General features: G+C 39.6%; 1 protein-coding gene across 1 annotated transcript in view; it reads left to right on the top strand.

Moving 5' to 3' along the window:
• The window catches only part of slc2a15a (solute carrier family 2 member 15a), a 309,661-nt gene that overhangs the window by 177,203 nt on the left and 114,343 nt on the right, over positions 1–18,115 (top strand). Inside the window, 3 exon segments of the mRNA XM_034101155.2 lie at positions 8,545–8,690; positions 14,334–14,466; positions 14,702–14,831. Coding sequence (XP_033957046.2) covers positions 8,545–8,690; positions 14,334–14,466; positions 14,702–14,831 — 409 coding nt within the window.

The raw sequence follows: 18,115 nt of genomic DNA, 5'->3' as shown, positions 1-18,115 counted from the left end.
CCTCTCTGGGAGCTGTAGTGCCGTAGGGGACTTTGAAGGAGTTGGTACTACTTTTCTCCGCGCCGTTCCTATGAGCTTGCTTTAAAAGAAGGAACACTCAAAACAACCAGGACGAGGGTTAAACAAAAATCTGTTTTAATCATAAAAGGTAATAATGCAATACCATATAATACATTACCATACAAAGCCATATCATATGCGTAATGTCAGGAGTATGCCTACTCCTGGCCTTGTTCACGGGCTGCCCCGACCTCCCGGTCCGGGCCGCGAGAGAAGAGAGGGGGAACAACAAGTTGCATGTCCCAAAACCAACAGAAAGGGGTGGAGTTTCATTTGGGAGATACCAAAACGCTGTCTCACAGGGAATCAGCGCGGGCAGCTATGAAAGCCACAGGTGTTGGGAAGGCCTGCAGGATGCACATCATTAAAATCAGGGAAAATGTCCCTCCCAATTTGCAAAGAATATCGATGGTTTAACCCAGAAAAACACTCTAAGGGATAATCTTTTCACTCAAAACAGAAATCACCATTAATTCTGCATCTTCCTTCTTCACAAATAGCTTAAAATACTTTTTTGATAAACAGGTAAAAAGTCAAAGAAAAAGACTATTGCGCTAATCTACTTTTAAGAAAAAGGGAACATTGTTTCAGGAATCTATAAAAAAACCTCTCTATATTAGAGAGGGAAAATGTACTTTTTGTTCCTTCAACTATTAACACACAGGAATGTATAAACCCACACGTATACTATTCAAGATATGTAGACTTCCCTGAAACATGACATGCTAGAGATCTTAAGCAGAATATACTCTTCCCCCACCAAGCACCCTGTCCTGCATACCTCCACCTCCCCCACAGGGCAATAAAACCCAGTTTACTCTAAACAGCTCTTTGTTTATAGCCATTTTAGTCCTCACATTTATGAAAGGATAAAACAGAGAAATCAATATAAAACACAAACACAGGTATTGTTTGAACAGTATTCACTTAACTGCTACTATTGATAATTACCAGAGAAACTCAAACTTTCTGCCATTTCAAATGTAACACACTTCTTCGGTACAATATCTCACATCAATTTCCACAATTTCCCCCCTCGTTCGTCTGTGTCCGATATCGCGTTAAACAGAGGATTTCGACATTTTACATTCATTGCTTACTTCCACATGCCTTTTCTCCTCCTTATCTCTTTCATAACTTTATATGTAATACATGTTAACGGCGTCAATAGCCACTTTAATGATACTAATGGGCGGTAGTCCCGGATGTCGTCATGAAGGATTTTCAGAATAAAAGCTTGGTATTGAGAACTTCCGTTTTTTTCCAGAATAAAATAGCATTTAAACTGACGGTATGTTTAAGGTACATTATGCCATAAAACATTGATTCTAAAACATCCATGGGCTCTCCCAGCTTGCACGCGGTTTGATTGGCTAGCGCTTGTACTGTCAGATTTGCATAAACGGGATTTGATTGGCTGACGCTTCCACCTCAGCTTCAAAAGTTGAACATTGCTCAACTTTTGAATCCTGAAAATCCTGGAAATCTTCGCTTTGCTTCCCCACAATGCAGTTCGGCGAAAAGCGATGCAAAGTGACGTCACCCAATTCAAAGTCAATGGTGTTGGAGCACCACTCAGTGGCGTGGTTGAAGGTTCGAATCTGCTCCGCGCCGATCGTTTGATGAGTAGTCTTTTCAAGGAAAGGACTCAAACACAGAGTTATGAGATAAGCAATAAGCTGAGTTTAATGCTAAAAGCAACAATACAAAATACAGAGTACTCTGGACTCAAGTTCTATCACCGTGTGAGATACGTCTCACGAACAGCCAGTCAGAAGAAGAGCGCAGAGTATGAACATTGGAACAGCTTACATACCAATTCTGTGGGAGGAGTTGTGTTGGTTGCTCCTCCCTAGCTATTTGTTATTGGCGATTTCACTTCTGGGCGAGCCCTAGACAGTGAGTTGGTAGTTCTGCATTGGCCAGTTTCACTCCTGGGCGATCCCTAGGCAATGAGTCAGCAGCCGTTGACTCCTTCTGGTTCGCCCCATCTTCTTACATTAGCTAACACACAATATCACATCTTATGCCTCTCTGAAAGCTATACTTGTATATGTTTAAACGTCATCGTCTCATGACATCCTTAGTATTAGTTAACTAACAAAGGTTAACTGTTCTTATACAGATGTAGCACCCCAGATAGGACTCACATGGGTGTGTCCCAGTCAAAAGCCCAGTGGCTGGGGGTGTTGCCAAATTGCTAGAGGGCGTTGCCCAATTTCCCCATTTGTTCAATTACAGGATTTAACCATGAGATGGCGCTTCATTCACAAAATACACAAAGACAAATGAAGCTTAGCGCAAGTTCAGACAGGAAGACCTAACACTCCGTATTGCTCGTCATGGCAATACTTGCTCCCTGCATCTAAATGACAGGGAGCGCCTTTCCTCAGCTAAACCTATCACACCCCTCCATTTACAAGCCTAATCATCGCACCTGTTAATCCCTCTATATATGCTCTCCCCTTTCCTATCAGCTGTCTTCCAGGTGTCAACGCGCAACCCTCCTCCACCCCTTCGCCTCCTGCTTTCAACTCAGGGCCAAGCTTATCCTCCTCCCTTCCAACCGGACCTAACCACTTATCACCACCACCAGTGTCTAGACCCAGGGGGGTTCATCGGAAACGGTTCTTCCCTTCCCGATTGATATCCTACTAAAACCTGGGCCTAATCGCCAAACAACATTCATTCATTTGTGATGAACTGTCATTATGTTTCATTGATATAATGTGACCGATAATAAATATGTATTCCATACATCATGTCTCTCCTGATTGAACTGGGTGTTGTAGAAACATCAATATTTTAGATCAAATAAAGTATATAGTTTGCTTTATGCAGTATATTTCTTGTAATATTGTTGGGGTGTTTTTACACAGTACAGTAGATTGAAGTAAATCAACTTATACATTAAGATAAGATAAGATGGACCTTTATTAATCCCATGGGGAAATTCAGTAGTTCAAATAGCAACAGGGTCAGAGTGAAAAACAGGACAGCACAGATTCACACAGATTAATAAAATCAAAAATAAGATGAGCGATAAAAATAATAATAATGAGAAACTATGAAATAAGAAATGAATAAAACTAAAATGTAATTATCATATCATATATTATAATGTATTGTATTATTAAGTAATATCATACATTAACCCCATTATAGCAGATGCCACATTGAATGGATGAACACATGTATGCATCAATAATTACAACAGAGTATTTCTAAATACAAGTTGTAAAAATACCGTGTTTACCCAGTAAACACGGTATATAAATGATGATATAAACGATGATATAAAGTTAATACATTTCAAAAGTATGAAAAATGGAAGCACATATTTGAATATCTTCGCCGTATTTGATCATTTTACGAAACGGAAAATACTGAAAACTGTAGATCCTGCTCAACAGGATGTATATGTGTATTTCTGTCGAAAGTACTGGCTTGAAACTATATGCCAGTCTTTGTTTCATGCAAAAATACCCAATAAACACGGACATACGATGATATAAAATTAATACAGATATATTTCAGAAGTATGAATAATGGAAGCACATATTTTAATATCTTCGCCGCATTTGATCATTTTACGAAACGGAAAATACTGGAAACTGTAGATCCTGCTCAACAGGATGTATTTACCAGGGAGGGGGTGAGGTAATCAGGTAAACGGAGTGATACGAAACGAGATGAAAAGAGACGAAGAGGGACGGCGGGAACCGAAGAGAGACGGCGGGAAATGGAGAGACGAAGATATACGAAGACAGGCGGCGGGAGACAAAGAGAGGCGGCGGGAGACTGCGATTGAAGTAAAGTGACAGACAAACATTGAGAATTTAGATATAGTTAGATAGATTTAGAGTTTTGAAGATTCAACTATGATGAAGAGAACTCTGAACGTGAGTCAAGCTTTAAGCTTGTTTTTTGACATGGAGGAGGAGGAATCTGTGATGTTGCCCTCTGTGTTGTAGTTGCAGAAACCGCTTAGAAGCGTGGCACAGATAAAGACAGAAAAAACTGATTTTTGTACATAATGTGTATATATATTTGTATTATATTTATAATAACACTTTTGCCTTATCAGAATGAAATCCCATGCTACCTCAATCAAACTTTCACATTATCATAGTGACATCCCATGTATATATTTCCAGCTTTTAAATGGTTTCGTTGTGTATGTTTGTGTTATATGAAAAATAATATCATTTTCAAAATCTGTTTTTACATTTTGTTTTGTGATTTTGGGTCCAAAATGTTCATATAGTAGAAGATCACTGCTCTAAACAAAGTCAAACATCCTACATCCATACGAAATAAATATAATTAATTTTGATGAATACGTTAAGTCTTGTTCATTGTTTTTCACTTTTATTAAATGTTTGATATTTCCGGTGGAAATGGTGGACTATCGGACATTCAAAATGCAGCATATTTTCACTCTTCCACACATATATTCTCCTTTTACATACATACATTTTCACTCTTACACACGTATATATTTACACTCACACATTCATACATTTTGCTCTCATATTATCATATTTCAATGCACACATTCATATATTGTCACTTACACATTCATGCATTTTGTTCTCATATTCATATAATTTAATGCTCATATTTATACATTTTTCTCTCATGCGAAATCTACTAAAACAAAGTATGTCATGGTGGTCAGCTGTTAAACACAAAAGTGTATCTTAAGGGCTGTAAATATAATAAGCCTGTTGTCAATTTTAGACACAGGCTTATTATATTTACAGCCCTTAATAACATTCATTTTCTGGACTCAATGTGTGTCTTGGCCGTTTTCTTTGTTCCAAGCAAACGAGTGCTTTTTGTTTTGAAATCACTTCCGCGAGTTTCGCGGGCCTCCCCCCTCGCTCCACTGACCATTAGACCATTTAGTAAGGTAAAAAGCAAAAGGGCAAAAACGCCTCTCAGACGCTCTTCCGTTTATTTTTTTAATAAAGAAAAACAAATGGTCCGTAGATACACAGACTCATATAGCCTATGTATGTATACTGTAAGGAGAATGTATGTGCGTGAGAGGACCAGATGCAAAGAACAACCTACAGAGTGCGGGGGGGGGGGGGCTGTGGAATGTGACCCTTCCTCCACACATTCCGATGGCCAATTTGTTTTAAACAAAGAGTTCGCAACACAGGACAGCATAGGCAACATGGGGGGTGGGGGCTGGTGAACGGTCTGGTCAATGTTTGTAAACACAATCCCCAGGATGTGTCCTAATCAAACCAAAAGAGAAAATGCAGATATCATTCTCTCTCTCGACTCGCTGGTATCTCAAGCTGAGCGCTCATTGGTGTTCATACTGCTCACAGGCTGGGCTGCTGTGTATATCTAGTGTATTCATACTGTACCCCTCCTCACTGTTTATTCATCATTCAACCATTTACACTTTCCTTTTTTCCCATCAAGAGGTTGAAAAAGATTGAGTCCTATGTTTCCAATTGGTTCCCAAATCTGAACATTGACCAGTGGGGCCCCCGAAAAACAGATCCCGAAATAGCTCGTCCTGGTTTCCGCAGCAGATAGGCCTACAGTATGGTGTCTGTTATGTCAGTTATTTTAAATAAAACGTTGAAAACTGAACTTGAAAATTGTTTCCTCTTTTTATTTTATTTATCATTTTCGGGACGGGGAGACGTGGGGAGACGTGTGTGATTAAAAATGAATTTGCAGAAATGTAAAGTGATCTAACTAAGTTCTAGTACGGGAAAAAAGGAAGGTGTACATGGTTGGGCTGTACTGTAGGCCTACTGTATACATACTAAGGCCATTCAAGCTAGAGTTCTTCTGGAAATGTTCACATCAGGTAGCGGGGCGGGTTCGGTATTGCACGTCGCGGGGCGGGAGTGGGTCTTGAAAATCAGACCCGTGCAGGACTCTGCATCAGGCACCTTCAAGTTAAACAATACTACAGTAAACAATTAACACAGTAGGCCTAAATTATGTGGATTAAACCACATTTATTTTGTTAAAAATAAACGAAATATGATGTTTGAATGATTAAATGTCATCAGGCACCTTCAAGTTAAACAATCAGGTGCACACTTTAATGTGCCGCCACCTCCGGACTCGGCTTGACTCGGTTTAAAGAATGCACAAATGTGTTTAATCGTGTATGTCAGATATGTACTAAGTAGCCTAAATACATTTGTTCCTGCTCAAGATTAGATTCAACTTTATTGTTATTGCATATATTGCAGGTACTGAGACAACGAAATGCAGTTTAGCTTCTAACCAGGTGCAACAAGCAGCGAAAAGTAATGTGCACAATACTACAGTAAACAATTAACACAGTAAATTATGTGGATTAAACCACATTTATTTCGTTAAAAAGAAACGAAATATGATTTTGTTTGAATGATTAAATGTAGGGTGAATTGCCGTAATGTGGGACATTTTTGTATTTCAGACTTCGGGAATATATTGCGATATGAAGCCGATACAATAAATCAAAATCCAGTACCATTCCGAAATCCCCAGTAATATTAGACACTAATAATACAGTAAACTATTAACACATATTATTGTTTGCCCGTGGGATTAGGATGATCTGTAGTGAGAGCCGCTGCATTTTCCTCCGGTCGGATGTGATATAAAAACAAAGCGATTATTTTTGTTCTTGTAAACTCACGTGGATTAAATTTAGTGCATTCATTTCAACTCGCGAACATATGATACATTAAATGATTGTGAGGATGATGATTGAAAATCGTTTGTTTGAGTTTGGATGCATTTCCTGATCTAAAAACATAGCGATGGTTTTGTACTTACGCCAACGTGAATTAAACATTATTTTGTTAAATAAAAACATGGTGATGTTTAGTAAATGATTACATGTCTCTTATTTAGCATAGAATATGATCCTATCCGTGACATATGGATCTTAACAAATATCCGCTATATCAGATACCTGTAGATCAGCTGTTTATTTCACATGAGGTACAGTGTGGCAGCTTTTCATGGCTCCCCCTGGTGGATCCATGATCCATTGCAGCTGGTTTCATTATATTTAAATGTATTTATCAAGGGGGCGTTTCAAGTCCTGCGGGGGGTTTTCCTTTTCAGCAGGGGCCCACCCCGTGCCGATTACGGACCCGCACGGGTAGGCGTCTGAAACGAAGTGCTACATCTGTACCCTAAGACCTTCTCTGAACTTCCTCCAACCTCGAAGTCAGCCCACTTAAAATGAATACATCTATTGATAATTCAGAACGACCATTGTCCCTCCAACTGTGCGACCCAACTCAGCAACACACATCCTATATATCAGGTGACATTAAAATGAATATACCAGAAATACGCTGTATTAAACTTTCTGCTATAACACGTTAATGGGCAGAAGCATTGGAAGATTTTTTTAACGCTGCTGTGTGGACGGGCCGTTACAGTGATGGATCACTTTGTGACTTTTCCCAATGATGGCCAGATTGCCAAAGTGAAGGAGAAGTTTTTTCTTTTGGGAGACATGCCCAACATCATTGGGGTGATCGGCTGCACCCATGCGCATATTCAAGCACCTCATCAGAGGGAGTGGGAATATGTCCAAAGGAAAGGGAGGTACAGCATCAATGTGCAACTTGTGGGAGATGCTGACCTTGCCATCACCAACTGTGTTGTGAGATGGCCTGGGACAGTCTATGATGCACAAATCTTCAGAGAGCCGGTTGTTCACTGAATTCCAAACCAACAGGCCGGATGGAGTTATATTAGCCGACAGTGCTACCCACTCCTACCATGGGTGATGACACATTTTCCCACGGCCAACACTCCCTCACAGATGCGAAACAACAATGCCCATGGAAGAACAAGGTGTGCCATTGAGCCCTTGAATGGAGTACTGAAGAGGCGTTTTGCATGCCTCAACTATCTGAGAGTGGAACCCCAATAGAATAGAATAAAACAGTTTTAAGCTTACTGTATGTTTAAACTAAATTACGTCATTAAACATAGATTTTAATTTCTTACATGTTGAACTACCCAAAATCCAAATCTAATCCGATCAGATAGGGATTAAAAATGTTGAACTACTGGGCCCAGGGCATCAGGTATCCACTTTTCAAAGAAATCAATTTGTTTTGCCCTTCCTGCCTTCTTTCAGACCGATAATTTTCACGTTCTGTCGTCGGCTTTGGTTTTCATAACTGTCCAGACGGTCTTGCGCTATCTTGATCTGAGTTTCACAATAATTCATATTTTGAAATAGTGAAAACCCTGACCTCCATTCCCAGGCATCAAGTCAGAATGTTTCCCTTTTAATCCAAATTGAGTTTTCAGGCAGCATCACCCATTTTGGTATTGTGTTACTGTATGGTAACGTGCAGTACCTTTACCTGTATGTCTGTTGACTGTATGCACAGATAGTCCATATTGTTTTACTCTATAGTTATAGCACAATTATTCTTAATCAGTGCATTGTGACATATTCTGCTTCTCTGCTTATTTTAACTGCAGGCATCTCTCTTAGTGTGGTTCCAATGTACCTGGGTGAGATAGCTCCGAAGAACCTGCGAGGCTTCCTTGGACTTGTGCCCAGTATCTTTATTGGCACCGGAGTGTTCACCGCACAAATCCTCGGTCTACATGAGCTTCTGGGAAAGGTAGTCAACAGTGCTCTCTAACACCCAGTGGTTTGAGAGGGGGACCATTGGTTAAGGTGGCTACCTGAGCTCATGTGTACTTATTGTGAATGTTCTTGACATGTATTTATTATTTGCCAAGTGTGTGAGGCAAATCATGAGTTATGTGATCTACTTAATGGAGGAACAAACATTATGCATGAACAAATGAACATCATTGGTTTCAGGTAAAATCCTCTGTTCACATGTTTGTTACTTCTTTCACACACAGACCTGCTGACATTTCCCCTTAAATGTTACTGGTCTTAGGGTGGGACAGTGGCGATAGATGGCCAGGAAATGTTGTCTGCATGTGCAAAATTACTTAACATGTTCAGCTTTCTTGAAAGTATAACTGTGTTGTGACTGTTATAGGAGCAGTGGCGACTGGTGTTTAGAGCCATGTGGGACAAAACCTGATCCTGCCCCTCCCTCTGACTGTCTAAGTGAACGGTGACTGCAAAAACTACACTGCGCATGCTCAGAGTATTTTCCTATTTAATGTGTGTGGCAAAAAATAATGACCATAGGGGCAAAGTGCTGCCATCCCCACCATACGTCATCTCACATAATTCAGAGCTGATTGGCTGTAAGTACGTGTGCCGCGAAAAGTGTGGTGTGTGAAGAGGAGACGAGAGAGCTGCAGTGAGGCGTCCTAAAACCAGGAAGTAAGCTGCGCATGACTTCCCTCCACAAAAAAGCAACGAGATTTCTCCATAGCATTTTAGAAAATAGGTCAAAATAAGATCTGTGGGAAACGTAGCTGTTAGATAAATGCACGTTTTGTTCAGCCGGATAATATCCACATGTCTACCCTACTTTTATCATTTTCGAATCAAAAATCTATTGATTAGATTAATGATAGACTTTTGAAACTACAAGAAGATAAGGAGGACTTTTACAAAAAAGTAATAGAGATTTTTGTCCAGAAGGATAGGAAAATGGACTTAATCTTCAAGTCAAGGTAAGACTGCAATTGTATTGAACATGCGATCTTACTAAGAGAGAACAATTCAATATTTAAATGATACAATTACATTTTTTTGGGTATCCTTCTGTTGAACTGTCTGTTTAAAAGTAATTGAAGCATCAGACAAAAAAAGCTTTTGAAAATAATATTATATTTTGATTTAATATATTTGTAAACCTGAAGAGTCAGTGCCAGTGCCTCACCAGCCATGAACCTCTCTGCAGAAGCTTATATATAGACATCTGAGTTTGTTGTGCCCCACCACTTTTGTACATATAGAAACGCCACTGTATAGAGAGGCGAAGTCACGCCCATCTACTTCCGGCCCATGGGACCCCGGAAGCGAAACATTAACATTGAATTCAATGGAGAGAGAAAACGTATCTTTTGATCCCGTTTGAATTGTGCCACGAACTACACATATGATGTTTGTCAATCTTAAACAATAAGTTCCATGTCAAAAAAGTCACATTTTGTCGTAAAACTGTTGAAATACGCGACTATGAAAAATACGCGACTACAAAGACTACAAATCCCAAATCCCATTCTGGCTCGCGTAAGTGATGTCACAGGCGATAATGCTCCAAGTGGTTGCGACTCGTAATTAAAGCGAAGAAGAAGATCTCATAACTGATTATTCCCTCCAATAAATAAGAGATTGCTAAAAATAAATTCACTTTTACAAGATGCCTGTGTGCTTTGTACCAGGTTGTAATCACATAAGTGATCATACTTATAGATCATAGCTCGTTCTATCGCTTCCCGTCTGATGAAAGGACCAGGAGTCGTTGGACCAAACATATCAGGTAATACACATGTTTTGCATGAAACACAGTCAAGCTAGCTACATAGCTAGTAGCGAGCACGTTAGTTAGCATCACATTACTTAGCCTTGTCATTTGTATTAGCCTTAACATGAAGTGAACCCAAATGTTAAACAGTAAGAGTAGTCATGATGGTAAGTATTTTGTGAAACATTTGAAGAGGAGCCTATCGCCCCCTCCACCAGGTGCTAAGGGGGCGGGAGGTAGGCTAACGGCAGATTAGCATCTGCGATCTTTTCTACTTAATGTTATCTGCTCAAATGGTTAACATTGAACATTAAAAGATCAGGCAGTTCAGGGAGAGTCGAAGGAAGGAAGGCAGGCAGGCAGCTTTGCATGACATGTATTTATTTATAGAAGGACCATGCATACAAAAACATTAATCTCAGCAAAGAGAAGAGATGCAATATGCCAGATTATAGCTAATAGCTAATTTCCATCTGTGGTCCATTCTTCTGGACGTGTTTCATTGTGATGATAGTGAGTCAATCTGTTTGTTGGAAAGACAGTAGTTGAGTGATTACTGAGAGAACATTATTAAAAGAGATAATTCTTTAAAGTGTTGTTACTGACCTTTTTCTCTTTTATTTTCTTTACCTCACCTGTAACTGCTGAGACCCTGAGGAACATGCACACTGGACTGACCTGCTCTGGCAACCTGATTTCCACTGTACGTAATACTATTTGGTTATGGTATATTATTTATATACATCAAAGGCACAATGCACCCCCCAGAGACACACATGTATTGAGTGTGATATTTTGCATAGGTCAAGTGAAATCATCTTTACATACTAGAAAACTGTAGGAGCGGCAACTTGTTTTGAAATTGAATTTTTAATATCCGATAATGAAGTTGATCTGTTTTCTTTATTCTTCTCTCTTCCCAGCTCCATCCATCACGTGCTCTGTTCCTGCAGGTCCTGCTTGCTAATCAATGCTTTATTTTTTTACACAATTACAAACAAAGTCAATGTATTGTATGACATGAAGTTGTGCTTCATTCGGAGTCAATAATAAATTCATTCTGCCTTCAACTGCACAATGATTGTGGACTGCACCGACATGTAGCTGCCCCCCAGTAAGATGAACCAAGCAAAGAGGGTCGCCATCATGCCTAAGGACATCCCGCCGCATCCGCGGAGAGAGGGCTTAGACTGACCTGAGACCAGCACACCCAAACACAACGGCTCTTTTAAGAGCCACCTACAGTTTCAATCCTACGTTATTATAATGATTCAACTGGTTCATGTGTCACTTAGTTTACTGAACCGTGATGAATGAAAGAAATTAGTGAGGTAGTGGTTTAAATAAGTTACAAAGACATTAATATATGAGTAACAGGTCAGGGTAAACACAGGCTTCTGTCAATTATGGATCACTCAAACTATTTATATAAAAATATGTAATAAAGTTCTAAAACAAGTATTCGGTATATTCCTTGATAGCTTTTGGAGAAGGTTGTTTTTAAATTTACTAAAATCTATCGTTTCAACTGTTTCACTTTATAAAAAGGAACAGGTGAGTAGAGCATCATTGAGTTTCTTATTCTGTCAGTAAATTATCCAAATGAAATGTTTATCATTATTTTATTCAACCCTAAACAAATTGATTGTACCTTTTTAATAATGACCTTACGTGGTTAAGTTAAATTAACTTCAGAAAATCAAATCTGTTCTGAGAAAAAAACTAATAAATGTTTAAAGATAGGAACTTGCCATCCCACTGAAAAACAGTCCGTAGAGATTTAAAGGCGTAGTTGTAGTTCAGTCCAACGTTTCATTTGGATTCATTTCTCCAACAGTCAAATATTTTCATAAAGAATATATATATTTTTCAAAGTCAACTTTATTGTCAATCTTACTCAGTTTGTGTTTATAGACAGAGATCAAAAATACTTTTAAATCAAATAAAATTATACAATTTACAGATATGTATACAAATATATATATATATATATCCTATATAATGATGGTGGACACTTCACCTCCAGCAGGGCAGATGGCTGCACAAGTCCATCGGGGGATGCTCCCAAAACACCGACTCACTCACAAAGAGACCAGACTCGAACACTGTCTCCAGATAGGTCTGCACAAAAGCCTTCACCCCTTCGGCCTCGTTTACAACCCCCCAGTTGACAGCCATGACTCCGTCCAAGTTGTACCCCCCGAGCACCCTCTTCATGAAAGTCCCGACCGCAGCACAGCACCAAACTTGCTGGCTGTCAACCTGCCCCGCCTGTGTAACTGCCACTTTGTCCGCTGTCCTCCGGTGGCTGTCTGGATGGCAGCTTGCTGGTCTCTGCTCAGTCGCATTGAGGCAAGAATTGCCTCAAGCCCTCATGCCCCTTCACCAGCTCCGGCACGGTGACAATGGCCTGATGTTGAGGCCGCGGCTCTGGCTCAGGTGACAAAAGCCATGCCATGCCACACTGTGCGCCCCTCAGTGCAGACCTGAACCAGTCTACATCCTGAGTGGCGATGTCTCTGGCCAGTGGGTTGTATGTCTCCTCTCACTGTTGGTAGAGTTGAGACACCGGCTGGACTACTTTGGAAGTGCCAGGCTTCCTCCACTGGCACTCAACATCTGTGGAGCGATCTGCCACATGGCACATATTGCCAATGCTGCAGCGTGGCTGCATTTGTACATCCCCCGTGCACAATCACAGACAGCGCTCTGCATCGCGCAATCGTCTCCCATGCAGATCTGTACAAATAAAGTAAGTACCATGTTTGTTAGCATGCTATAATAGATTGAATGAGCAATAATACAAGGATGGTCCGGATCTGGGGGTGGGAGGGGTTATTTTTCCATAGTTTTGTCTGATTGTTGTTATTGTTTGTTTTTTCTGTATTTTTTGTAATGTGTGTTGTACTGGTTGTGATTGTACATTGTATTTTTCTAAATGTGTATGAATACATTTTTGAAAAACATTTGATCAACAATAAAAAAGGATTTGGTCAGGATCTAGACTCAGTGTGTAGTTTATTAATTAATCAATGCTCTCTACATTAGGAAAACACATACAAGTGTACCCGAGGGAGTCACACACAGCTGTGCCTGGATAACCAAACAAATTGACAAGATAACCAAAACCCTTGAATCTACACACAGCAAATAAACTCAAATGACACAACGAGATGTAAAAGGAGATCACACATACACTATAGTCAATATAAAACTGGCCGCTTCAATCTGAAGAGCAACTAAAACAAAACACGGGAGTTTACCTTGTTCTTGTGAACACTAATGTTATCCACAGCATACACACAGACCACGAAGTTCTAAAGGAGAACACTAGTTACTGAAACAAAACACGTTAGTGTACCTTGTTAGCTAATGTTAACTAGCTGACATTAACGTTACACATTGCACTCATATTACTCACCAACATCTTGTAAAGCCGGTCCCGCTGCTCTTACAGAACCGACTAACTCCCCTTTCGTGTATGTACAGCTCTCAACGTGTCCAGACTTGTAGTCACCTCGTTTTATACTTTTATTCTCATTCTGAAAGAAACAGGTGACATTTGCTAACGTGACGGCCATCTTTGTGATGGTGACGCGTATTGTGCGAGACCAAGAGACCTGTAGTTCACTCAGCGGTTTCACACAAAAAAATGTGTAACTTCACAGTTTTACGACACATTTTAATTTTTTTGACTTGCAAAATATTCTTTTAAATTGACAAACATCATATGTGTCATTCGTGGCACAATTCAAACGGGATCAAAAGATAACCTTTCTCTCTCCATTGACTTCAATGTATAATTTTACGCTTCCGGGGTCCCATGGAGGCTCCCGGAAAGGGAGGGACTTCACCTCTCTATAGGAGGAGCACTGGCCCATGTTTCTTTCAGTGGTGGTGGTACCCACAATCATCCAGTTCATGCTGTTGCCATGGTTCCCAGAAAGCCCCAGGTACCTACTGATGGAGAAGCAGAACGTCCATGCCACCATTACAGGTCAGTCCACATCAACAAGTGGACGCTTAACAAAAAGAAGGGATTCTGGGCTAAAGCACATTAAAATAGAATAATGGTGCGTTAATGGCAAAAAAAATAGGAAATAATTTTTCTTCACAGTTTAGAAGTACATTTTGATTAATATATTTGTATTGCAATATGGCTATTATCTAGTAAAATACACCAGCTGCCTTCGTTATATTGACTTGTGTTTCACATGTTTTCTTTCTCTCAGCCCTGAAGTGGTATAGAGCCAAGTGTAACATCCAGGCGGAGATTGAAGAGATGCAGGAGGAGCAGCGCTCCTTGTCGTCAGTGGAGATGCTGTCCGTATGGAAGCTGTTGCAGGACAACACGGTCCGCTGGCAGGTGCTCAGTGTGGTGGTCATTAACATCGGGATGCAGCTGTCTGGCATCGATGCTGTAAGTACTATTTGGAAACGGAGTAATGCAAGAGGGTTCACAATGCTGTGATGTCTGCCACAATGTATTTCTTTATATAAGTAAATACTATTTAAGGAATTCCAGAAGTGGTCAAACAGTTTAAAGAGGAAATTCCTTATATCCAGCATACACAAGTACAGGCATCTTTATGCATGAAGAAGATATCAAGCCATTCCAAACTAAAAGCTATTCACTAGAAAGGACAATGTACAAACAATATGCTGTTTAAAGACAGGGGGGTTGGGTGATCCCAACTCCCATGTCACTGGTGTTATTAACCTGTCTGTTAACAGGTTAATAACACCAGTGAATGTATGCATTTGATGGACAAATTGATTAGGCTTGTAAGCAATTCATTGACTTATCGTAAAATAAATAAAAATGAATTCGATAACTTTTATGACCTCGATAAATGGCCGTTTACATGCGTGTTTGTTTACATAAGGATGTGACCAGCATTTTAGCCAGACGCGCTGTGGCTGCTGGCCAGGCGCGCTGTGAGGGGCGGGGCTCACACAGCCAGGTCAGGACACTCCGCGTGCAACAGTGTAGCAGCCAAATGAATAATATAGAGACAAGCAGGAGACAACGTGTGACATACTCGAGGGGAATTTGAAGTTAAATGGAATTGGTTGCAAAAGGACCATCTAAGCTAATTTACAGATGGCCCTGAGCCCAATAGAGATTGCCCTGAAAAATGCGCGCGGACGAAATGACGCCCAAGGGTTTGGGGGGCCTCCCCCTAGAACATTGCATTCTCTAGACTGAATTATAAGATGAACCACCACAATATTATATTGTACAATTTCAATTTTATTCTTCATTTCACTTGTTTGTTTGTTCTTGTTTGCTCGCTTGCATGCCCTGCATAGCTATAAGAAATACTTAAGTTGTTGGTAGGGATGCACGATATTGGTTTTTTGAAACCGATACCGATAACTTCCTGCTTCTCAAGACCGATACCGATAACCGATTATAATATATATATATTAGGGCTGTCAGTCGATTAAAATATTTAATCGCGATTAATCGCATGATTGTCCATAGTTAATCGCGATTAATCGCAAATGAATCGCACATTTTTTATCTGTTCTAAATGTACCTTAGAGGAATATTTTTCAAGTTTTTAATACTCTTATCAACATATGAGTGGACAAATATGCTTTATGCTAATGTTTATTATCGTTTGAACAATGACAAATATTCTCATGAATATTAAACAACAACCTCTGAACATTACAAATATTCGCCTCAATTCAACCTGGAACCTCTCTCATACAATAATACAATACAAATGGGGGGTGTGTGTGTGTGTGTGTGTGTGTGTGTGTGTGTGTGTGTGTGTGTGTGTGTGTGTGTGTGTGTGTGTGTGTGTGTGTGTGTGTGTGTGTGTGTGTGTGTGTGTGTGTGTGTGTGTGTGTGTGTGTGTGTGTGTGTGTGTGTGTGTGTGTGCAACACGTTCTCACTCCCATCCCGTCACATATTGACGGACGGTCAGGGCCCCTCCCCGTCGCTATATTACGTACAGGGTACCCCTTTCCCGTCATTTTCTACGGGGAGGGCGTCCCATAGACCTTCATTGCGGACACAGCGGACCCCTTGCCCGTCAGGCTTCTACGGGCAGGGCGTCCCATGGACCTTCATAATGCCTATTTTAAGGTTCATTTGGCCATTAAAATGCGTTTTGATCTCATTTTATGCGAGTAATGAGTTTTTATTTCTGATTAGTTGTGCAGTACATGTACATGATGTTTAGTTTGCTAGTTATGACGAAGATTACTTCATGAATGTGTACACATTCATGGTTGCTAAGGTGGTTGCTATGGACGCTGCAACAGCTCCCAGACCACGTGATCAACAACAATGGCCGACCCTTCGTGTTATTCCCCGGTGGAAAATGCCTATTTGAAGGTTCATTTGGCCATTAAAATGCGTTTTGATGTCATTGTATGCGAGTAATGAGTTTGTATTTCTGATTATTTGTGCAGTACATGTACATGATGTTTAGTTTGCTAGTTATGATGAAGATTACCTTACGTCTGTGAGGAAAATACATGGGGCTCAGAGCCTCGTATTTTTAAAATCTTTTTTTCCTTCTAATTTGTTATTCTTTTCAAAATAACACACTGTTATTTACTCACCAATAACACACAATTATCCTTGCTTTTATTTATTGGTTTAATTCCATAATCTCGGTCTTTTTTGGCGTTCGTCAGGAACTGAATTTCAAAATAAAAATAACCGGAAACAGACGTGGGCATTTCGAGCGATTACCCAAGATTCTCAGCTACGCTGATTGGATGTTTTAGCCGCAATGCATGCTGGGATTTGGTGTTTATATTATATGAAATCCGGAAAACATTTGAAAAGAATAAAATAATACTTAATTCCGAGTGCTCTTGCTTTTCTCTTTGAAAGTCATCACATAACGGCATTGTAATACACGGTTCGGCTGCATTAAATATTACAGATCTGCCGTAGTTCTTTATTTATAGCGCCCTGATGAGAAGTAATTGGAAAAACTGAAGAAATGCCGCCGAAACTGAATACTTGACGTGGATCATAAATATATCAACAATTAAAAAACTTCTCAATTTCTCTTCACACAATACGTCTCCTTGCAGTATCAACACTAATTCGGCTGACTTTTACATTTGATCTAATTCATAGATCAAGTTATCATAGTTATATTTACACTATAACGGTGCACAGCTGATATAAAAGGACTTGTAGTTTTTTAAGATATTATTGATTTGAATTGGATTGAATTTTGAATGTAAGAATGTAAATACTGAGTCTGAAATAGTATAGCAATATGCTGTAAAATTATGTGAAAGCATGAATAAAACTACACATCTTCTGATGTTGTACATACAAGTGTCTGTGTGTACCTTGTGTGCCTAGTGGTTAAAGCACGTTATTGAATTATTGTTTTTATGTGTTATATTTGATTAAAAAAATATTAAGAGTACATAATACTTTCATAGGGGGAAAGTAGAAGGTCTGTGATAGAAATATAGAATATAAAAAATCAAGAAGATACTATAAGTGATCTCTTCAATAAAACAGTTTAGTGCAGGATGTACAAAGATATTAATAGGAGGAGGTGCAAAACAGAAAAACGAATTAACATGTATTTAAACATTAAATAACAGATTAAGGTCTTCTTTTAAATAAGAAAAAAACGTTGGGGGTATCTATCTCC

The sequence above is a fragment of the Pseudochaenichthys georgianus genome, chromosome 15, assembly GCF_902827115.2.
Source record: "Pseudochaenichthys georgianus chromosome 15, fPseGeo1.2, whole genome shotgun sequence".
NCBI lineage: Eukaryota > Metazoa > Chordata > Actinopteri > Perciformes > Channichthyidae > Pseudochaenichthys > Pseudochaenichthys georgianus.
Note: the sequence above shows the minus strand (reverse complement) of the source record. Positions and strands in the feature narration are given on the sequence as shown.